Source organism: Geotrypetes seraphini, chromosome 2 (genome assembly GCF_902459505.1).
Source record: "Geotrypetes seraphini chromosome 2, aGeoSer1.1, whole genome shotgun sequence".
Classification (NCBI taxonomy): domain Eukaryota; kingdom Metazoa; phylum Chordata; class Amphibia; order Gymnophiona; family Dermophiidae; genus Geotrypetes; species Geotrypetes seraphini.
The window spans coordinates 41157631-41182236 of NC_047085.1; the positions used below are offsets into that span (position 1 = coordinate 41157631).

General features: G+C 45.3%; 1 protein-coding gene across 1 annotated transcript in view; it reads left to right on the forward strand.

Annotated features, from left to right (window-relative positions):
- The window catches only part of TMEM65 (transmembrane protein 65), a 76770-nt gene that overhangs the window by 27195 nt on the left and 24969 nt on the right, over nt 1-24606 (forward strand). Inside the window, exon 2 of the mRNA XM_033929747.1 lies at nt 17976-18020. Coding sequence (XP_033785638.1) covers nt 17976-18020 — 45 coding nt within the window. The remainder of the gene's footprint in view (nt 1-17975; nt 18021-24606) is intronic.

Genomic DNA, 24606 nt, shown 5'->3' on the forward strand with positions numbered 1-24606 from the left:
GGCAGGCATGTCTTTGGGGGTAGTTCCCTTCTATTTTCCCAAGGTGGTGTCAGCATTCGCATTAGTCTGTCAGAGGAGCTGCCCTACTTTCAGCGAAAGGAGTCAGATGATCAGTTGAGAGCCTGCAACCTGGATTTTGGTTGTATGTTCAGATGTTTGCAATCTTACATGGAATCTCATAGATCTGATCTATTGTTTGCCCTTTGGGGTGAGCAACAGTGAGTATTGACGTTGTCTCACTCCTGCTAGCTATGTGCTTGAAGGAGATGGTAGCCTTGACATATTTGGTAATGGGGCAGTAGCTTCTTGGTATCTTGTGGGCTCAATCTGCCAGGCATTTCTCGGCATCATGGGCGGAGGTCAGCAGATATTTGCCAGGCAGCCTTCTGGTCTTCTCTCCATTTCTTTATAAAGCATTACTAGGTTAATATGGCAGTGTGTATTGATGATAATTTGGAGGCATCAGTGCTGGGGCAGCAGCTCCAGTAACCCACCCTTAATGAGGTCTGCTTTTGAATATCCCACTGGTCTGGAATAGTGGGAAAGATGCTATGGAAGAAGGAATTAGGTCTTAACTGATGATTTTCTTTCCATTAGTGTTCCAGAGACCCTCCCTCTTCTGGTTCTGAGGCTGGTGATGCGATTCAGCCACATTGTGGAGTCCTTTCTTGGGGTGTGGCTCTGTCTGCTCTGTAAACAGCGCTGAACTGTTTGTGGTATTGCGGTAAATAAAAATAAAGTTATTATTATTTGTGGACAAACAGCTGTAATATATGTCCGTAGAAATTTTGTAGAGAGCTTTGAGCAAGTTGGGAGAAGGTTGAAAGGATTGCTAGCCTCTCTTGTTTTTCTTTCTTCTGCTTGTTTGCGTTAATACTGTCTCCACCAGTTGGTTGATGGACATAACTAATCCACTGGTCTGGAATAGTGTGAAGAACTAATGGAAAGAGAATTTTCAGGCAAGAAACTAATTTCTCCATATGCCTGCACTGGGGCAATTAGAATTCTAGTCATAAAAAATCTCTCAATGGATAGAGGTTCATTCCTATTATAAAACTAACCTATTTGAAGACATTGCCTTCAAGACATAAACAAATCCATATAAAGTACCATTCAAAAAAGCTCGGAAATGAAGGGGGGGAGGTCTGCCCCGGGTGCCAGCCATGGGGGGGAGGGGGGGAGGGGGGGTGTTCCCTGCCTGGGAGTCATGGTCTGGGAACTTCCCTTCTCACAGCCTGGTGCCAAGGCTCTGGATAGTCCCCGTGGCCCAGCACGTTTCCAGCCTTCTCTCCCTTTACCTTCTGTGAAGCTGAAAAAACTGCCAGCCTCGGCAGTGATTCAGCTACGTCGCCCGCAGCTCCTTTTCCTGCTTTCTGCAATCCACCCGAAACGGGAAGTTGCATCATTAACAGACGTGGAAAGCAGGAGGGGGAGCCGCGGACGACGTAGCTGAATCACTGTTGAGGCCGGCAGTTTTTTCAGCTTCACGGAAGGTAAAGGGAGAGAAGGCTCGGAACATGCTGGGCCGTGAGAAGGGCCGTGAGAAGGGAAGTTCCTGGACTATGACTCCTAGGCCGGGAACACCCACTCATGGCTGGCACCTGGGGGGAACATTACTAAAAATATTTTTTTTACATTGTGTGTGTGTGTGTGTAAAAAAAATGATGGTGTCAAAAAAACAACGCGCCCTGGGTGTCACATATCCTAGAAACCAAAGAAAACGGTAGACAAGCTGTTCCTGATGCAGGTCTTTATTTAATTGATTAAAAGATACTATAAGTAAAAATCCACATTTGCATAAAATAAGGACCCAACACGGTCTGTGTTTGACAAACACATCTTCAGGAGTCCAAACTGGAAGTGTAAAATCAGAGAAGGCAAGTGTGGATATAATCATAAATCCAGAGCTTTTGCTGCAGGGGCTCTCTCTCTTACACTTCCAATTCGGACCCCTGAAGAAGACGTGTTTGTCGAAACACGGACCGTGTTGGGTCCTCCTTATTTTATGCAAATATGGATTTTTACTGGATTTGGACATTTATTTTTTTAAATGTATATACCGCTTACAAAACTAAGCAGTTTACAGTCAACATACAAAACATTTAAAAGATAGTACATCTTATATCTATCAAAAGCTGCTGCTCACATTGCGGACTCTTAATTGATTAAATAAGAGAGTCCGCATCAGGAACAGCTTGTCCAATTTTCTTTGGTTTTTGGAAAATAAAGTGTCCAAAGGTATAAAATAAAAATAATATACCTTCAAGGGTACAATGACAAGCATAAACATTCTTGAACCAATCAAGGCAAACTGTAAAACAAATGATTTAAATCTAAAAGCATTAACACAAAAACTGAAGTGGTGTTGCGAGAGAGAGCAGCCTGATCGTGGACCTCCCCACTGCAATGATTACTATAAATAATGTATTAAAAGCACATGTATCTATGGATGGTATCTCTTTGTCTTGTTTTTTTTTTCTTCATTTCTGTTGATTTTTAAAAAATGTTTTGCCCGTTGAAATATTCCATTGAGATATCTGCCCCCCCCACCCCATCCCGTGGTTTAGATGGCCCTATTTTGCTCTAGCGATCAGTCCTCTTGAATCATCTAAATGCCTCTAGCAGATGTTTCCATTTCAATCCTCTGAAGCAACCCGCTCTATTCTGTAACACCTCTGGACATGTCCAGAAATCCTCTTCTGAATCCGCCTTGAACCGCAAGGTAATGGCGGAATAAAAATCACTAACGTAATGTAATAATGAACTTGTTGAGCTATTATAAATACAATCATGCAGATCGTATAATAAAGGCGTCAACTTAAGCCTGCTTTGGTTTTTCTCAACTGCTCTTTTGTACTTCATATTGATACCTGCAGCTGTTTTTTTGCTGCTTTTGTTTGGAAGAATATATCCAGTAGCACAATAGAAATTAATAGTAGTAATTTTTCTTTCCTCATTGCCCTTCAGAATTTACCTACAGTGGTTTATACTTGCTTTTTCTTTGGTTAATGTGTTTTTAAATAATCAAAATTATGCATTGTGCTCTGTCCTTTGCCTTCTCCCTGTAAATGCACATGCATACTAAGTCATTCACTAAGGGCTCCTTTTATCAAGCCACACTAGCGTGTTAACCCCCGCGCTGGCAAGGAGCCCTAACTTGTACTGGCAGTTAAAATGGGCAATCTTTAATCTTTCCAACCCAACAGATGTTAAAAAGAAATTGTACATAAGGGGCAAGAATGTGTGGGGGTAAAATAATTATGAAAATTTAAAGGAAAGAGATCAAATTTTGCTATGGGTGGAAGATCCAAATTTGAAAATGGGAGAGAAACAAAGGTTCATTCCTTAGTGTCCAGGCTGCATTATCCTGACTAGTGAGTTGTATTCTCTGCCTATCAGCAGATGCAAGCTGACTTTTTCCCAGTGAGAAAACGCACGCTCTATACAACTTCAGTTTCCTTGTCTAGTATACTGTTCTGAGCAAATGGGATTATCCCAGGACAAGCAGGCATGATATTCTCACATGTGGGTGACGTCATCTACGGAGCCCCGGCGCGGACAGCTTTTCAAGCAAACTTGATAGAAGTTTCAAGTTTGCACACTGCACCACGCATGTGCGTGCCTTCTCGCCCACTAGAGGGCGCATCCAACCTCGTGGTCCTCAGTTCAAATTTTTCCGCGGAGCAAGAAAGCCCTGTGGATCTGAGCTCCAGTGTTTTTGCCTTCTAGCTGCCGCGTTTAGTTTGTTTTTCCATCGAATTAGTTCGCGGTGCTGCCTTTTTTCTTTTCGGTTCTTTTCAAAAAAAAAAAAAAAAAAAAGTATTTCGTTTTCGTCTGGCTCCGGGGGCTCCCGGAAGCCGCGGCCGGGGACGTCGGTACGTTCCCGGCCTTCTTCTTTTTCTTCGTGGATGTCCCGTCCTGTTACGGGATTCAAAAAGTGCAGCCGGTGCGAGAGGTTGCTTTCCATCACTGACCCTCACCGGTGGTGCATTGTCTGTCTGGGGCCCGAACATCCGACAGAGTCGTGTGATCGCTGCTCTACCTTCCAAAACAGGGCCCTACGTCGCCGCAAGGCCAGAATGGCGGATTTGTTCGCCGTCGACGCGCCGCCTAAGGCCTCGACGTCGGCCCCGGCTTCGGCCCCGGCCTTGACCTCGGCCTCGGCTTCCTCAGGGGCCTCGGCCTCGCCCCGACCCTCATCCTCGAAGGCGTCGTCAGTGAAGCAAGCTTCGGGTAAGTCCTCTGTTCCATCCCCTTCAGCAAAGAAGCCATCCTCGAGTCAGGCCAAAGCGGGTGGGTCGACCCCGGCCCCGCATCGGACCTCGACTCCGCACACCCCGAGGGAATACTCGAGACCGAGGTCGCCCTCCAGGGAGTGTGCCCCGGACTCGGAACTCCCCACCTTCGTGGGGATTCCGGCCTTCCAGGATCTCCTCCGAGCTCTGATCTCATCGGAGCTATCGGGAGCCCTGGAAGTGTTACAGCGTGCTGCGGTCCCGGCGGCCTCGACCTCGGCCGGAGCGCCTTCGGTCTCGGAGGCCCCGGCCTCGGCCCCCTCGACCGCGGGAGCCCCGGCCTCGGCGACCTCGGTCTCGGGTACAGTGACCCCGTTCACCTCGGTCTCGGCCCCGCCCCGGACCTCGACCTCGGGGGAACCCCCTGAGCGGAGTGTAAGGCCCAAAGAAAAGTTGCGCAGAGTGCGCCGGCTTTCCTCCTCTTCCTCCGGGTCTTCCAGACACGCCTCGCCCTCGACGCGACCTCGGACGGGGCGTCGATCGAGGAAGTCTAAGCGACCTCGAGGCTCGCCTCGGCGCGACCGTTCCTCGTCGTTCGGGGGCGAGGCGCTGCAGGTGTCGGAGTTGCGCCTCGACAATCCGAGGCTCCTCCGCTCACCTCGTGGGAAGTTTTCCCGGGCCGCCTCGCCGAGGAAACGGGAGAGTGTCCCACGAACCCCGGGGTCCTCACCCAAGGGTTCTGCGAGGAGGACAACTTCCCCTTCCCCCTCGAGGGCCCTCGAGAGGGGATCCTGGGATTCGGGATCGGTTAGGGATCCTCATTATTCCCATGAGGCCTCCCCCCTCTCCTCGGTGGGGCGGTCGAGAACCCCGTCTCCCCAGGCTAGGCCGTCCTCATTTTCATCCTTCGTTCAGGACATGGCCCAAGCCCTGGGGATTGACCAGATGGTATGTTCTCGGTATTCCAAAGAATTTTTGGAGGAACAGGACCTCCCCACTCCTCCTAGAGAGGTGCCTAGACTCCCTCTCAACAGCGTCCTTCTGCAGACCTGGCTGAAGAACTTGTCAAACCCTCTTACAGTCACGTCTGTACCTTCAAAAATGGAATCGAAGTATAGAACGATTCCCCCTAAAGGGTTCGATAAGGCGCAGCTCTCACACCAGTCCCTTCTGGTGGAGTCAGCTCTTAAAAAATCACAGCCCTCACGGGTTTCTGCGACGGTTCCACCAGGCAGGGAAGGGCGGACCCTGGACAAGTTTGGCCGTCGCCTCTATTCAAATTCCCTGATGGCCACCAGGGTTCTAAATTACGCCTTCACCTTTTCCTCCTATTTGCGGGGTATGGTGAAGGATCTTCCTCAATATCGAAACTCGTTACCGGACTCCCAAAGAGCAGGATTCGACAAGTTTATGTCCAACCTGTCTCAATTGCGATTGTACCTATTCCATGCAGTGTACGACGCCTTTGAGCTGGTTTCGAGGGTGTCGGCCCTCGCGGTGGCCATGCGCCGCTTGGCCTGGCTTCGCACCCTCGACATGGACCCAAACCTGCAGGAACGCCTGGCAGACTTGCCTTGTGTGGGGTCCGAGTTATTCGACGAGTCATTGGATGCGGCGACCAAACGCTTGTCGGAACAGGAGCGCTCTCTAGCATCCCTGGTCCGCCCCAAACCTAGGCCCCCGCCTCAGAAACCCTTTCGGCCTCCGCCGCGCCGATACCCTCAGAAGTCGACCCCGGCTTTCTCGAGACCGCCTCCGAGACGTCCGTCTCAGCGAGGCAGAGGGGGACAAACCCAAGCCCCGGCGCAGGGCCCTTCTAAGCCAGCGCCTTCCTTTTGACGGGCTGAGCGGACGGGGCGGGTTCCCCTCCGCACTTTCACAGGAATCCCTTCCTATCGGGGGCCGTCTCCGGTCCTTCCGGGAGGCATGGACCGGGATTACCTCAGACGCTTGGGTGCTCCGGATCGTCTCCGAGGGCTACTCGCTCAACTTTGTGTCCTCGCCGCCGGACAGTCCCCCGAGTTTAGTCCCCTGCAACCGTTCGCAGCTACCGACCCTTATAACCGAAGCCAAAGCCCTCTTGAAGCTTCGGGCGGTCGAGCCGGTCCCCAAGGACCAGTGGGGTACGGGGTTTTACTCCCGCTACTTTTTGGTCCCAAAAAAGACCGGGGACCTGCGCCCCATATTGGACCTCAGGAAGCTCAACAAATTCCTGGCCCGGGAGAAGTTTCGAATGCTATCTCTCCCGGTTCTGTATCCCCTCTTGGAGGAAGGGGACTGGATGTGCTCCCTCGACCTGAAGGAAGCATACACCCATGTTCCGGTGCACCCCGCCTGTCGAAGATTCTTACGATTCCAGGTGGGGGACCTCCACCTCCAGTACAGGGTACTGCCCTTCGGCCTGGCCGCGTCCCCACGAGTATTCACGAAGTGCATGGTGGTGGTTGCAGCAGCCCTCAGGTCACGGGGACTCCACGTGTTCCCTTACCTGGACGATTGGCTCATCAAAGCCCCGACCAGGGAGGGGGTTATCTCAGCGACCCGACAGTCTATTACCTTCCTGCAAACTCTCGGGTTCGAGATAAACTTCCCAAAGTCTCAGTTGAGGCCGTCGCAGTCTCTTCAATTCATAGGTGCGGTGCTGGACACGGTGCGCCTACGCTCCTACCTGCCGACCCAGCGGTTGGAAGCCTTGGTACGGATGAGTCGCCAGTTCTCTCAACTGTCGAAGGTGTCGGCCAAGCACATGATGATGCTGCTGGGCCATATGGCCTCGACGGTACATGTCACGCCGTTTGCGAGGCTACACCTGAGGATCCCCCAGTGGACCCTCGCATCCCAGTGGCGTCAGGAGTGCGACCCGGTGTCCCGCCTCATTTCGGTGACCCCGCTTTTGCGGAAATCGCTACGCTGGTGGACAGACTCTTCAAATCTGTCCAGGGGGCTATTGTTCCGCACTCCGCCTTTTCACAAGGTCCTGACCACGGACTCCTCGGAGTACGCGTGGGGAGCCCATCTCGACGGTCTTCGCACGCAGGGCCTGTGGTCGGCAGAAGACCGTCGGTGTCATATCAACGTGCTAGAGCTGCGGGCCATCTTCCTAGCACTTCGAGCCTTCGTTCACATGTTGCAGGACCAGGTGGTCCTCGTCCGCACGGACAATCAGGTGGCAATGTATTATGTGAACAAGCAGGGAGGAACGGGGTCATGGCCCCTCTGCTCCGAGGCCCTTCGCCTCTGGGAGTGGGCGGCCTCCCGGAACATCTTCCTCCGGGCGGTCTACATCCAAGGAGAACGGAATTGCCTGGCGGACAAACTGAGTCGACTTCTGCAACCGCACGAGTGGACTCTACACTCAGCAGTTCTACGCGAGGTTTTCGCTCGCTGGGGAACGCCACAGGTGGATCTGTTTGCCTCTCCGGAGACACACAAACTACCACTATATTGTTCTCGGATGTACTCGCAGGACCGTCTGGAAGCGGATGCCTTCCTACTCGACTGGGAAGGGAGGTTCCTGTATGCATTCCCTCCGTTCCCTCTGATCATGCGAACGTTGGTACACCTAAAATCGTCCACGGCCACGATGATTCTCATAGCACCTCGGTGGCCGCGTCAGCACTGGTTCTCCCTGCTGCTCCAACTCAGTGCCAGGGAGCCTCTTCCCCTGCCTGTCTCTCCTTCTCTGCTGTCTCAGAGTCAAGGATCCATGTTACATCCCAATCTGCAGTCATTGCACCTGACAGCCTGGTTTCTTGTTCCCTGACTCCTCCGGACCTGTCTCAATCGGTGAAGGAGGTGTTGGAAGCCTCCCGCAAGATCTCGACGAGGCTGTGCTATGCGCAGAAATGGACCAGGTTTTCCACCTGGTGCTCGTCTTTTCACCTGGATCCGGTATCAGTTCCGGTATCCTCGGTTTTAGAATATTTGTTTCATTTGTCGCGCTCCGGCTTGAAAACCACTTCGGTGCGAGTTCATCTCAGTGCGATTTCTGCTTTCCACCAACCTCTGGAGGGACGCCCTCTGTCACTCCACCCCTTGGTGACACGCTTCATGAAAGGGTTACTCAGGGTTTGCCCCCCTCTTAAGCCTCCGCCCGTCGTGTGGAATTTGAATGTGGTTCTGGCTCAACTGATGAAACCCCCGTTTGAGCCACTCAACAAGTCCCTCTTGAAATTTCTGACTTGGAAGGCGGTGTTTCTAATTGCCCTCACCTCCGCCAGGCGGATTGGGGAGTTGCAAGCCTTGGTTGCGGACCCTCCTTTCACTGTCTTTCATCACGACAAGGTGGTCCTCCGCACCCATCCTAAGTTTCTACCTAAAGTTGTTTCTGACTTCCACCTCAATCAGTCCATTGTCCTTCCTGTGTTCTTCCCGAAGCCCCACTCCCATCCAGGCGAGACGGCGCTTCACACGCTTGACTGTAAGAGGGCGTTGGCATTTTATCTTCAACGCACCAGGCCTCATCGAAAGGTTCCTCAATTGTTTTTGTCCTTCGATCCCAATCGATTAGGGCACCCAGTTTCCAAGCGCACTCTGTCTAACTGGTTGGCCGCTTGCATTTCCTTTTGCTACGCTCAGGCTGGCCTTCCTCCCCCGGGTCGAGTCACGGGGCACAAGGTCCGAGCGATGGCAGCTTCAATAGCTTTCCTCCGATCCACCCCGATGGAGGACATATGCAAGGCTGCCACTTGGTCTTCGGTTCATACATTCACCTCTCATTACTGTCTGGACACCTTGTCCAGAAACGATGGCCGGTTTGGCCAGTCGGTATTACGTAACCTGTTTTCATAAATTGCCATCCTCCCACCTACCCTTTTTTGGTTGGCTTGGAGGTCACCCACATGTGAGAATATCATGCCTGCTTGTCCTGGGATAAAGCACAGTTACTTACCGTAACAGGTGTTATCCAGGGACAGCAGGCATATATTCTCACAACCCGCCCACCTCCCCGGGGATGGCTTCCTTGCTAGTTATGGAACTGAGGACCACGAGGTTGGATGCGCCCTCTAGTGGGCGAGAAGGCACGCACATGCGTGGTGCAGTGTGCAAACTTGAAACTTCTATCAAGTTTGCTTGAAAAGCTGTCCGCGCCGGGGCTCCGTAGATGACGTCACCCACATGTGAGAATATATGCCTGCTGTCCCTGGATAACACCTGTTACGGTAAGTAACTGTGCTTTTTATCCCTTCCTACCAGCAGTTGGTGGTAGAGAGAGACGTTTTTTTTTTTTGTGAACTCTGGGCCGGATTCTCTAATATCGCTGGTAAAATCCAACAGGTCGCTGTAGCAGTTGTAAATCTAATGATTCTTTTTTTTTTTTTATAATTCTTTATTCATTTTTTAAAAACTTACATCAAGTGTACAATTAATAAAACATTTAAGATTAAATACATCACTTGAATTTTCTTAATATATTCAGATACATAAGTTTATTCCCTTCCCACCCACCCATTCCATTTATATTTAATCAAAAATATATAAATACTCTTATTTATATGTTAAAACTTCCCGTATAATTTAGACAACCCCCCTCCCCTACACCCCCCATTTGCAAATATACTTCCAATAGAAAACGGCATCTATTCATTACAGTAGGCTGTCAATGGCCCCCAGATCTTTGTAAATTTATTATAATTACCTTTTTGTAAAGCAATTATGTTTTCCATTTTATAAATGTGACATAATGAATTCCACCAAAAGCTATAATTTACTGATTCTAAAAAAAGAGCCACTCTCAAAGAACCACACATGCAAATGAGTTTTGCGGAGGGTTGCCAAATTTACATGAGATCAGTCACTGGTGATGATGATCGGCACATGTGCAGAATAGTCCATGGAAAAGAGGCATGGGTAGTTCGGAGGGGCAGAGAACTACCAGCAAACGCTACATCATTGTCAATCACAGATGTGCCAGCACTATTGGATAGAGGGGAAGGGAGGGGAGATGCAATCGTCTGCTTTCAACAAGCGCTTATAAGACACACCTTTAATACACATAATTTTATGTGAATAGTGTTTGTGAGCAAATTAAAAAAAAAAAAAATTTATCATGAGCCACAGCCGGAAACATGCGCCTGAGATTCGCTTTTTCACAGTACTGGCACCCCCGGACTAGCCAGTAATTTTTGTTAAAAGCTGGTGCTTCATTTGGAGAATCACCTAGCGATGACAGAGCCCTAACCTTTTTAGTCTTTCCTCATACGAGAGGAGTTCCATCCCCTTTATCATCTTGATCGCTCTTCCTGGTCTTATACCCAGACCAGATGTATTCCATGTATTAACAAAATTGGAAAGAAGAGCAAACAGCCAGCATGGTTAAAAGGTGACATGCAAGACATTTGAGGGCCTTTAGGCGTCTGGGTCAATCAGAGCCTTAGGCCTCTCCCTTGTGCATCCCAGGATGCATCAGGGAGGAGAAGGTCCGCCTTTTTGAAGAGGCGGGCTTGTTGGCCAGAGGGAGTAAGCATCTCTCCGGCTAGCCATTGTAAACAAGGTAAGGGGGAGGGGGCGGGGGTTTGTCAAAAGCATGGGGGTGCAGTTGTATAAAGGCGGGAGGGAGTGGGCATCTTTCCTGCATCCGGGGAGGGAGTAGTGGTGGTATTAGAGGGCATTGCTTGGCGGCAGGAGGGAGTGGGCTTCTCTCCCACCACTGGGGGTTGGGTGTTGGTTGCTTGATGGTGGCAAAATTTTCTGACAGATCTGAGCTGTCAAGCCTTACTTTCCTGTCTGCGTAAGCCAATCAGCACACAGGCACTGATCAGAAATTAAGGCAACTGCTCAGACCTGTCAGCAAATTTTGGCCGCAAATATGGCACAGCAAGGTTAGAGAATGACTCGGCAATTATAGAGAATTGCTCAAAGTGCTCATTTTAATATTAATGACCTCGTTGCATTACATTTGCATGGCAGTATCGGAGACTGCTAGAAAACTCAGAAAAGACCACGGTAAGCTGTTTTAATAATCTGCCGCTAAAATACATGCACGCTAAACTGTCTGGAACTGGTCTAGCGAGCACATTAAAGGCAGATTTTAGTTTAGAGCAGTGGTTCCCAAACCTGTCCTGGAAGACCCCCAGGCCAGTCGTGTTTTCAAGATAGCCCTAATGAATATGCATGGAACAGATCTGCATTCCTGGCATCTCCATTATATGCAAATCTCTGTCATGCATATTCATTAGGGCTATCTTGAAAACCCGACTTGTCTGGGGGTCCTCCAGGACAATTTTGGGAACCACTGGTTTAGAGTATCTGCCCCTAAGCTCTGTAGTTGTCTTTCTTCAGATTATAAAATGCTTTCTTCTTATTTAGTTCTAAAACCTTGACACATTGATTGAAAGTCTCAATAAAAGGGTTCAGGAGTTATCTATTTAGACTCTAGTTTCATTACCGATGTGTCAATATTATCAATGTTATTAGTGGAGAAGAAATGTTTAATTTGAAGTTTTCTGATAAATCGAAAGAGATCGATCCTTGTCTGTAAAAGTTCATATCTAGCAGTGAGTACAAATGATGATCCTTTTTGTAAAACTTCAATTAGTGAGAGGTTAATGTTTGTTAAATTGAAGATGGGTATAACATTTGTAGCATCATTTGTCACTCGTGGATGACAGTTTTCTGTCTCTTCCTGCCTCTTCTTTTTGGGAAAAACTGTCTTGTTCTTGGAAACTGATTCTCCATCGCATGGTGTTTATTGTTGTGGGATATAATCTTGTCTTTCCTGTTCTCTGGCCAAAGCTTTTTTTTTTTTCTAAAATAAACTATCTGATGGTACTGTTTCTGTTCTTTCAACCACTGGTAGGCGTAAGGAAGTGGAAGGGAGGAGAAGTGAACAGTTCATCCTATTCACTTTGGATTCTTTTACAACCTCTGATAACTGTTGGAGATTGTATAACTAGGTTTTCTTGGTTCACAAAATCCTTGGATCCACTTGGGTCATGCGATACATAACCTTTGGTCTTGTGGGTAAGCCTGCATAAGGAGAGTTGCAGTAGTCAAGATGAGTTAGGACCAGCATTTGAATCAAGATTGCAAAGTGGTTGGTGGTGAAATATGGTTTAATCAGACTTGGAGGTTTTAGGTTGTAGAAAGTTGTTTTTGTTTTTGGGTTTTTCCCCCCAGAGATTAGTTATTTAGGGTACATAGGACAGTGTGGAGTCAAAGTAGGATTCCAAGCATCTTGGAGGCCTTTTTGATATTTAGCATCACACCGGAGGGTAGAGTTAGGGCAGTGGGTGTTGACGGTGTGACAGTGTAGAACCAGAGAAGCTTGGTCTTGGTAGTGTTTAGTTTTAATTTGTTGGAGATTGCCCAGGAGTATATTGTTTCAATGCCGTTGGCCACTTTTTTGGAGGGTTCAATAAGCATACAACTTGTACATGAAACTAGTTTCTCATTTAGACCAAGCATTCAGTCTGCACAGATGCAGAAATCCAAACACACAAACAAAACAGTAAAGGTGACCAAAATTGCTGGGATGCTTTTTTCATCAAATGACTCTGCATCAAGAGTCTCTCTGTATCTATCTGATATTTGATTAAAGCACACAGCCACTGACTTCGATACCTGTTTATGAACTGTCAGCCATGCTCTTCAATCTCTCCCTAAGTACGGGGAGAGTCCCCCTGGACTGGAAAACAGCTAACGTCGTTCCTCTGCACAAAAAGGGCTGCAGAGCGGAGGCTGCGAATTACAGACCAGTGAGTCTCACATCAATAGTGTGTAAACTCATGGAAACACTACTTAAATGTAAATTAGACATGATTTTGGATGAGGGGAATCTAAGGGATCCTAGTCAACATGGATTCACTAGGGGTAGGTCATGCCAATCCAATCTTATCAGCTTCTTTGATTGGGTAACAGGAAAGCTAGACTCGGGAGAGTCTCTGGACATAGTGTACTTGGATTTCAGTAAGGCTTTCGACAGCGTCCCACACCGTAGACTATTAAACAAGATGAAATCGATGGGGTTAGGTGAGACACTAATTGCATGAGTCAATGATTGGCCGAGTGGAAGACGTCAGAGGGTGGTGGTCAACGGCACCCTCTCTGAGACATCGGAGGTGACTAGCGGAGTGCCACAGGGCTCGGTTCTGGGTCCACTCCTTTTTAACATATTCATAAGGGACTTGACCCGAGGGCTTCAGGGTAAAGTAACTCTATTCGCTGATGACGCCAAACTATGTAATATAGTAAGTGAAAGCAATATGCAGGATAGTATGACGCAGGATCTGCTTACGTTGGAAAACTGGTCCTCGACATGGCAGCTGGGCTTCAACGCTAAGAAATGTAAGGTTATGCATCTCGGTAGCAGAAATCCATGCAAACCTTACACCTTAAATGGAGAAACACTAGCTAGGACTTCAGAAGAAAGAGACTTGGGAGTAATCATCAGTGCAGACATGAAGGCCGCCAAACAAGTAGAGAAGGCCTCATCCAAAGCAAGGCAACTTATGGGATGTATCAATAGAAGCTTCGTTAGCCGCAAATCTGAAGTCATAATGCCACTGTACAGAACCATAGTGAGACCTCATCTGGAGTACTGTGTGCAATTCTGGAGGCCACATTACCGTAAAGACGTGCTTAGAGTTGAGTCGGTTCAGAGGATGGCCACTAGGATGATCTCGGGGCTCAAGGGTCTCTCTTACGAAGAAAGACTAAACAAATTGCAGCTCTACACTCTAGAGGAACGCAGGGAGAGGGGGGACATGATTGAGACATTTAAATACATCACGGGACGTGTCGAGGTGGAAGAAGACATCTTCTTTCTAAAGGGACCCTTGGTCACAAGGGGGCATCCGCTCAAACTCAGAGGAGGGAAATTCGATAGTGACGTAAGGAAGTATTTCTTCACAGAAAGGGTTGTAGATCACTGGAACAAGCTTCCAGAGCAGGTGATCAAGGCCACCAGCGTGCTTGACTTTAAGAATAAATGGGATGCCCTAGTAGGATCCTTACGAAGGTCGAGTTAAGGAACTAGGTCATTAGTACTCAGACTTAATGGGGTGGGTCAGTAGAGTGGACAGACTTGATGGGCTATAGCCCTTTTCTGCCATCATCTTTCTATGTTTCTAATCTTTTTTTAACAGTTTGATTGTTCAACATAGCTGATTATTCAGCAAAGCAATACTCATTCTCGGCTCTTGCTCCTGAAGCAGCCCTTTTTGGTGAAATGTGTCGGGTATTATTGCTGGGAGAATCATCAATAAATTTGCCCTAATCTGATTGGTCTGTCTACTGATCTTTTGTTCCATGAGACCAAGGAAATGCAAACTGCTCCTGCAAGTACCCCAGTCGGCTCTAACCTTAATTGCTCCTCCCACATCTACTGCTCTGCCTTGTACACTGCTAACAATCTGTAATGCTGTCCCACAGCAGCCTTCATATATGATCAAAGTCCCACAAAAACTACTCCCTGTATGTTGGGAAAGGAATTGCACTTTTTAAACTGCTCCTCTCTTTCCCGATAAACATAGAAAACCAACACCATTATAGGCATCCATAAACAGATATAACATTAACACTGTCCCCGACAACACACACTGAAGCATGAACTCCATGAACCATGCTCTGCATGTTTTCCATTGTTTCAACCTAGACCACCTTCATTGTGACACCTTCATCTACCTAAAGTCAATTATATAAAACTAGTTTGTTTGGGTTTTGTTTTGTGACACCCCCTCTATTATATTGCATCTGTAATGTTTACTATAATAAAAATGTCAAGTACGGTGTATTTGAACATACACATGATTGGAAATAATCTCCATTCTGAGCCCTTATTTCAGCAAAAAAATAACAAGTTTGTGAATCTGCATACACATCTGTGGTCAATGGTGCTAACTAAGGGCCTGTTTTACTAAAGCATGTTATTTGGGCTTTTAGAAAAGGGCAGATTTAGAGAGTAAGGACATAGAAGGCATTGGATTGGTTGGGTGGAGGGAAAGGATAATTGGAGTCATCTGTTGTCTTGTCAGGGTGCTGGGACGAAGGTGGAGGATCCAAGGCTGTGTACTGTCCGTGGGGTGCCAGAATGGGGGGAGGGAATTGGATATGTGGAGGTGCAGTGCCTGCTTAACTTTGATAGTGCACTGTACTACCAGATTGCTGTTAGAGCAGCTGCCTTATGAAGTGGTGGTAAGTTCAACTGTGCTAACAACCAGTACGCTAGCTATCACAGCCAGCCATACTTCCACTCACCCATGTTATGCCCAGATCCCACCCTTTCCAGCATTAAGTAACAGGGTGGATTTGATTTAAATTGGTTTAAATCAGTGGTCTCAAGGGCCACATGTGGCCTGCCAGGTACTATTTTGAGGCCCTTGGTATGTTTATCATAAACACAAAAGTAAAATAAAACAGTTTCTTGATCATATGTCTCTTTAGCTATAAATTACAATATTATTAATAAGACTTAGCCAAAAGGAAAGATTTATAAACTATAAAGAGTTCTACCTCATGTAAAATTGTCATTTCTTTAATAAGACATTAACTATTTTTTTCTGAGGCCCTCCAAGTACCTACAAATCCAAAATGTGGTCCTGCAAAGGGTTTGAGTTTGAGGCCACTGGTTTAAATCATTATATTCACTACCACTCAGTACTGCCCAAAAAATGAATATTTGCTTATTTCAGCTCTTTTTCTTCATAATAACGGTATCAAAATGATGGTAGCATGCAGTAATAATACATATTTTGGCTCAAATATGACAATTTCTCAAGGCAGTTTTTAAGAAATATGATGAAATCAAAACATTTACCAACCTGAAGATCCTGCCTGTTCAAACATGTTCCTGTTGTCTTCATCAAAACACTTCTTAAGAAGTTGTTTCATTCGGGACACCGGGCCCTGCATTTCTTTGTTGCAGTGTTTACATTTTGCACATATGCCTGCTTAACCTATAGACAGAAGAACTTCACTAAAATTTTCCCAAACTGGGTCTCTCTTACAGCCTGTTGCCATTATAGGTTTTCTTCTCCAAGGAGAGAATACTATCATAAACCTCAGGCTTTACACGCAAAGATCCCAAGAGTTGTGGAGTATTCAGCTCAAAAGATTTCACTTTCATTTTTACTGCTAGCCTCTCCCTTCTCACACTTAGCTCCTTGTGCGGATATATAAAAAAACTTAGCACTTAAGAGGTAAGGGGTTGATTCTGTGTACATCGATTTACAAATGAACAATGGGGTTAAGGTCTTTTTCTCAAATCTATATATTTTATAATGTCTTTGCTGTGAAGAAGCCACATGTTCTCTCTACAGACACAAATTCACAGTTTTGAAAAATGCAGAACCCAAGCATCTGTGATATCTTCTAGATCAGTGGTTTCCAACCCTGTCCTGGAGGAACACCAGGCCAATTGGGTTTTCAGGCTAGCCCTAATGAATATGCATGAAGCAAATTTGCATGCCTATCACTTCCATCATATGCAAATCTCTCTCATACATATTCATTAGGGCTAGCCTGAAAACCTGATTGGCCTGGTGTTCCTCCAGGACAGGGTTGGGAATCACTGTTCTAGATCAGTGGTTCTTAACCTTGTTGGAGGTACTGAACCCCACCAGTTTCATATGCGTGTTCACTGAACCCTTCTTTATTGGAAAAATAAAATATGATTTTTACAAATTCAAAACATAGGTATACAGTGAGGGAAAAATAATATCAATTTTGAAAACAAAAAAGGTTCTCCTATATTTCAAATAATAATAACATAATAATGAAATTTACTGTAAATCAGTGTGACTTCTGCTGTTGATTGATAGATCAAGAAACCGAGTACACGATCAGTCTTGATCAAAATCACTGAATAACTGATAGATGATTGAACGTGACCGAAGCGCTATATGAGTCGGAGGTGTGTTTTGACCTCCGCCGAACCCGCGAGACTGACTCACCGAACCCCAGGGGTTCGGTCGAACCCAGGTTAAGAACCACTGTTCTAGATAGAAAAATTGCCCTTGATATTATGAATGGAGTCAATGGAATTTATTTACCAAAAAATGTAAATAAACATTGCATGAATATATAGCCGTATGCTACTTAATTAAAAACGAATTCTTATTTTATGATGAATAACTTTTGGTCTATAATGTATCTTATATAGAATACTATCTTTAGATAGAAATTTTTTTTCCCTGAAAAGTATTTTATAAAAACAAATCCAATTTAAAAAATTGATTAAAAAAATCATCATTTTAAACTCTCCTTGTTAAGTAGCTAACACAGAGGAATTTTATCTTAGCAGCTACCTTGTTATCACAGGAGCACAGTAGTATAGGTCCATTCTACTGTCCACTTGTGAGCCTGCTGGGGACAGATACAGAAAAATGCTTGTGTACCTGAATGTAAACCACTTAGAAAAACTCCATTCATAGGTGGTATATATAAATAGTCAATGCTGCAAAAACTGCTTAATGCAGCTTGGTAAATTGGCCCCTAAATGTATATAGTGCCACTGAATATATGTATAATTTTGAGACAACTAGATGTCCTGCTGAAAATGTACCTGATATGCAACTGATCCCTGAATGAATAGAACATGAGTATATCACTAAAATAATATTTATCAAATTTTCTTTTATGTAAAATGAAGTTCAAACATTGCATTCTTACTTCATTTTAATGTAAATAAGTGAGCTAGTTTTGCACATAGAATGGCACATGTTTAGTGTGATATTAGCAATTTTTAAAAAAGTTACTGTTCATTGATTTAATTGACATTTTTTCTGATTTGGTTTTTTTCAGAAAAATTAGAAGTTGAACCACCAACAACAGAACAACTAAAATATGGTAATTTTTTTCTTTATTTAAGCTAGCCAAGAATTAAACCATATTTAATTTGATCAAGTAATATATATATTAATGATCAATATGTTGAATTGTAGTTTTTCAAAATTGTAGAGATGGGGAGATTTTGTGGGGAAAACGAGTTGCCTGGTAATGCTAAATTTCACTTTCCTGATTGGTAGAACATTCTTGAAGGAGATTCTTTTTTGTTATGCAAAGCTACCAGCTTAGATAAAGAGAGAGAGGAGAGAGAAATGTGGAAAACGATTGACAGGATAAATTAGAGTGGCATAACATAACTGGCTTAACTTCTTTTCACTAGTCTTCAAAGCAGAGCTTTTGTAATTTATTTGGACCTACAAATCAAGTCAGATTCTCAGGTGCCAGATAAAAAATACTGTCTGGCTGGCCCACTAGAAAATGGTATTTATATGCTTCCTAATTAGTTTAAAAGGTACACTTTAGTCATTGGCTTCTCTCTTCCTTTTTGGTAGGCTATTCACTAGCAGTATATTCCTATATACTGTTGAAAGTGAGCCACTGCCATTTTCCAACTTGGTAGGCCTGGGACAGGAACAATTAGGAATCATTCCTGCTCCTTATAAAATTGTACACATTTAGGCCCGGATTCTGTATAGGATGCCTGGTCTCAAAAGCTGCCTAAGCGGCTTTAGAGAACTGCACACGGGCGTCCTATAGAGAATTGCGCCTAAGCCCGCCTAATAACCCTTCTCTAACCGATGTCCATGTTACTGGCACCGGTTAGAGAATCGGGTTGCTGCTGAGCTTATCGTAGCAATCCGTCCCCACCCCCATGAAGACTATTGGCAGAAGGGATGCCCAGTCCCTCCTGCCGGGCACCCCTGAACCCACCCCAAAAAGTTCACTCCCAGCAGGACCCCTTCTAACCTGATTCCATTGGCCAGCTGGCTAGCTCCAGCCAGCGTCTAGCTGGCAAGCCCGCCTTCGAAAGAATGGTGGGCCTGCCCCATCTTGGGATGCACCAGGGAGAGGCCTAAGGACTGCATCAGACTTAGGCCACCCGTCCATAGGAGTGGCCTAGGGGATATGGCCAATCGGAATCTTAGGCCACTCCCAGTACATCCCAGAATGCACTGGGAGATAGGCCAAAGATTCCATTTGGCCCGGGTGCCTAAGGCCTCTCCTACAAGAGGGGCCTTTAGCGTCTGGGCCAATCAGGCCCTTAGGTCCCTCCTCGAAGCATCCCAAGATTGTGGTAGGTACAAGTTAAGGGGGGTCCTGGTGGGGGTGGGGGCGAACTTTCAGTGAGGTATCGGCAGGATGGACTGGGCATCCCTCCTGCTGCCGCGATCGTTTGTGGGTGGGGGGTGGGTGGTGTCAGCAGAAGGGACTAGGCATCCCTCCTGTCGTAATCATTCAGGGGTGGGGGGAGTTCCAGCAGGAGGGACTGGGCATCCCTCCTACCGCAATCGGGGAGTTCGTGGTGGGTGACAGCAGGAGGAACTGGGCATCCCTTGTGCCGCGATTGTTCAGAGGGGGGTTCCAGAAGGAGGGATTGGATATCCCTCTTGCCGGTGATGTAAGGGGGGATGGGCAGCTGATAAACTTATCACAGCAGGGAGATCCTTTGCCGCGATAAGCTCAGTGGCCCTGTCTGCTTACAATGTAGGCCAGCAGGATGTGGCCGAAGAGGCGTGACCTAAGGGACACGGAAGGTCCCTTGGGAGCCGCTTGGAGCCACGAGGAGCCATAATAGTTAAGAATTTGACTTGATTGTTTTGTTTTTCCTGGTAAGATTACTTTGTCATGGGTAAGAGAAAAATTAAACCAAAAAGTTCAACACCTGCCATGTCAGGTCCTATTGATAAACATTGTAAGTCAACTAATATGATGTTAGAATTCCAGATTTGCTCTCCAGAGCCTCTTTAAGCCCCCTCGATAGGACTCCTCCGCCTCCACTGATATCGAGTGTTAGTAGGCCCAAGTTGGATCCCACTACTTTTTCTGGGGTAGTTGGTGCCTCCAGTGGTGCCATTAAATTAGTATTTTCCTCATTACCTAAGCCTATAGCTTTTGAGGAGGCTACTAAGGAATCGACTACCCCAGAGATCACACAAGATGTTATGATCACAAAAGATTTATGGCTTCTTATTTCCAGAGTGGAAGGTTTATTATAGTCAACAGTTAAACAATCATCTGATTTTTCTCAGGCTGTTTTCCAGAAATTTGAAAATATTGATACTAATTTAGGCCCCTGGATAAACAATTAAATATAATGGAACCGTAAATTATTAAGAACATAAGAATAGCCTTATTGGGTCAGACCAATGATCCATCAAGCCCAGTAGCCCGTTCTCATGGTAGCCAAAACCCAAAGAGCAGCAACATTCCATGCTACTGATCCAAGGCAAGAAGAGGCTTCCCCCATGTCTTAATAACAGACTATGGACTTACTTTGCAACAAGTCTCTACTTCTGCAGTTAAAGACTCCTGCATTATTTATTCCAAATTGGAATCAGTGGAAAACATATATAGATCAAAGAATCTCTGCTTGGTTAACTTTCCCAATTACTCATCTGTTATCACCGGAAATTTTTTAAGGTGATATTGGGATTGCCCAATGCAGAGAATCTTCCCATTCTGAATTATTATATTCCACAAAAAAAAAAAGAAAGTAGAGTTGATTCAGGGAGTGGACCAGCTGGCACCTATTGAATTAGATTTAATGGGGGTTTTAGAGGATAGCCAAGATGTGATCCAGTCATGATCCACTCTATTGATAACCTGCATGAGTGAGATGGATAAAATTCTGATAATGAAATCTTGTGGTGACACGGTACAAATTTTTCCTGATGTCTCTAGAGCCACTCAATTAAGGAAGAAAGAATTTCTAAAGTTGAAAACTAGAGTAGTGGCTCTTGAGGCATCTTTTCTCTTGAAATTTCCTTGCATGTGTTTAGTTAAATTATAAGATACTGAATTTATATTTTGGGATCCTATTCAGTTACAGCGATTTCTAAGTACATGGGAAAAATACCCTATTTGTAAATGGTCATTTTTGTCCATTTGATATTTCCTAATTGGTCATTTTGTTTGAAAATTTAAGCTGGTTTTCTCATTGTGGGCTAGAAAGGAATTTCTTATTAGATGTTTATTATTGAAGATGATTTACTTTTGTCTTTTTTTCTTTATTTTCCTTGTGAAATGTATATATGAAAATTAATAACTAATTAAAAAACAAAACAGTGCTGGCACTGTACCCGCACTCCTGGACCAGTCGCTCATTTTTGTCGCTAAAAGCCGACGCTGCTCTTAGAAAATGGCTTGGCGATTTTTTCAGTAATTCACCGGAGTGCTCATTTCAGTGTTGAGGAGTCCATTTACATGTCATTGTTGTTGAGTGCTAGAAAGCTCGCTAGAGATAGAGATAATCTGTTTTGATAACCTGCCGCTGAAATGCGTGCAGGCTAAACCGTCAGAAAACAATTTTGAGAATCTGGCTCCTAATCCTTCCTTTCTAGAATTCTGTTACAAAATCTCATAGTAGAGTACTTCATAAATTGAGATTTGATAGTTTCACAGTTTCTAAAATCTCTGCACTGGCTTCCTGTGATATCTAGAATGGGGTTTAAAATTGTTTAGTGTATGGCTCTTGTCCAGAATACATGTCTCAATGAATTCTCTGCACTGGCCCTCATTTCTAATAGATTGTTGCATATCAAGCTGTCTATTCCTTCACTTAGACTTTTTTTCACATTAACTTAAATTTCACAGTGATTTCACTATGGAAATGGTTGTTGTCTGAATTGTAATGTAATGTAATGTAATTTATTTCTTATATACCGCTACATCCGTTAGGTTCTAAGCGGTTTGAAGAAAATATACATTAAGATTATAAATGAGAAGTAAGAAGGTACTTAAAAAATTCCCTTACTGTCCCGAAGGCTCACAATCTAACTAAAGTACCTGGAAATTAATAAAGAAGAGAAAATAAAGATGGTTGAAAAAAGAAAAATTCTATGTGAATTTATAGGATGGAAATTAAACTGAGATGTGAACTCAAGTTTTTGTAAACTACTATAGTTTTGTTTATTTAAAAAGCACTTTTTTCTTTAGCTATTTAAATTTATTTTTAATCATATAATTATCATTGTTGTGTTTTCCAAGTTCTTAACATTGTAAACTGTTCTGAGCTACTGGAAAGATATATAAGAATTGTCATGTTATGTTGAAGCTGTCCTCGGGTAAGCTTTGACTTCTCCCACCCAGTAGCTCTGCTTGGGTATATCCCATTTGTTCAGAACAGTTGCAGCCAGATGACAAAGAACATAAGAAGTGCCTCCGTTGGGTCAGACCTGCGGTCCATCGTGCTCAGCAGTCCGCTCACGTGGCGGCCCAACAGGTCCAGGACCTGTGCAGTAATCCTCTATCTATATCCCTCTATCCCTTTTTTCAACAGAAAATTGTCCATTCCCTTTTTGAACCCCAATACCGTACTCTGTCCTATCACGCCCTCTGGAAGCACATTCCAGGTGTCCACCACACGTTGGGTGAAGAAAAACTTCCTAGCATTTGTTTTGAAGCTGTCCCCTTTCAACTTTTCCAAATGCCCTCTCGTTCTTGTATTTTTCGAAGGTTTGAAGAATCTGTCCCTCTCCATTTTCTCTATGCCCTTCATGATCTTGTAGGTCTCAATCATATCCCCTCTAAGTCTCCTCTTTTCCAGGGAAAAGAGCTCAAGTTTCTCTAATCTCTCAGTGTATGAAAGGTTTTCCATACCTTTTATCAGACATGTCGCTCTCCTTTTACCCTCTCGAGTATCGCCATATCCTTTTTAAGGTACAGTGACCAATATTGTACACAGTACTCCAGATGCGGACGCAACATCGCCCGATACAATGGCAGTATAACTTCTTTCGTTCTGGTTGTTATACCCTTCTTGATTATACCTAGCATTCTATTTGCTTTCTTAGCAGCCGCTGCGCACTGTGCCACCGGCTTCATTGACTTGTCCACCATTGCCCCCAAATCCCTTTCTTGGGTACTCTCATTCGATAACATCCCTCCCATTGTGAAATTAGTCTGTGCTGTGCTTTTCTGAACATGTGGGTGTTATCCTCTCCCACTAGCAGATTGAGAGAGAGAAAAAAAGTAGGCTTTTCCTGTCAGCTCACTAGTATGAATGCTGGGACTCTGGGAAATTTCTAGAAATTTTCTCTCTAGCTTCCAGTATTTTTCTCTATCTCTAGCAGATGATAGGTGGTTTTGGTCCCTGGTCTTGGTCCCTGGAATAGCTCCCTGCTCTGCTGGCCAAGGCCATACAACAAGTTTGAGTCTAATGGCCATGTTACAAAGCCTCCAGACCGAACTTGGTCAAGCTTGGTCCTCAGTTGTGCTGCTTAGACTCAACTGGGTGAGGCATTAGACTTTGCCCTTGGGATCCTACCAGAGGGGTACAGGTCTCCTTTCCCCTGCTCCTCATTGCCTCTACACTGTTTCAGTGTTTATCCTCCAGCATTCTCCTGCAGCTCCTAAGCATTGATTAAAAAGAAATGGTGCTGCCAGGCTGTGCTTTTATTCCCTGTATTAGTGAATAAAGCTGTTTTCTGGGTCATGGGTGGTTGGATATTGTATTTTTTTTTTTTTTTTTTTAAAGTAAGTTGAAACTTCCGAGTATACCTGCAGAGGAATAGTGGAGATGCCAAAGCCCTAGGCCAAAGTTCGTTGTGCACGCCTGCTTGCGAGAGCCAACAGCTGAGTACAGCTGCCGGATCTCTCTGCCCCTCCTGTGATGGGCTGTTCCTGACACTAGAAACTGCCTCAGGGGCACCAGAGTGAGTTCTCTTTCCTGTGCTGAAGCATTGGGACCAGTGGCCATGTATATTCACTTTTTCTCCTGTGGCAGTTTCAGTGCAGCAGGAGAGCTCTTCAAGGTACAGTATTCCCCCCCTAAATTCACAGAGGTTCTGTTCCAGGAACCCCCGCAAATTTTGGAAAACTGCGAATAAGGTTTTATACCTGTCAAAAGGCAGGAGAAGGCAGCTGGGGCGCCGGCGAGTGCAGAAAATCACTTTGACACGGAGCTCCTGATTGGTGTAGCCTGACTTTAATACAGGAAGAAGCGGTCGGAGCATACCACAAATTAGTGAGTCTGTGATTCATAAACTGTAAATTCGCGGGGGAATACTGTAAAACTAAAAATTTTTAAAATATGTGTTTTATTGTTTTCAAACAATATACCAACAAACATCTCAGAAGCAGGAATCAAAATACAAGCAAAGAAATACATAGCAAACCTCACCCACCCACCACCCACAACCAATCCCACCCAAGTACAGAGTATAGCAAAAATGGTCCAGAGGCTTAAGTATCTACTATATCATGGATTCAACAAATGGCTATGAGCCTTGGGAGCCAATGTGAATCAAAAAGGCTCCCAATTATTACAAAATAAGCGTCCCGATGTGGTGTCCAAAGAAGTACAAAAAAGACGCTCCATGGAGGCTTGCTGTATCATGAGAGTGCACCAATGGGACAAGGTAGGCGGATCCTGTTTTTCCCCTACAAAATAGCTCGTTCCAAAAAACCCCGAAAACCCTTTGGGGAC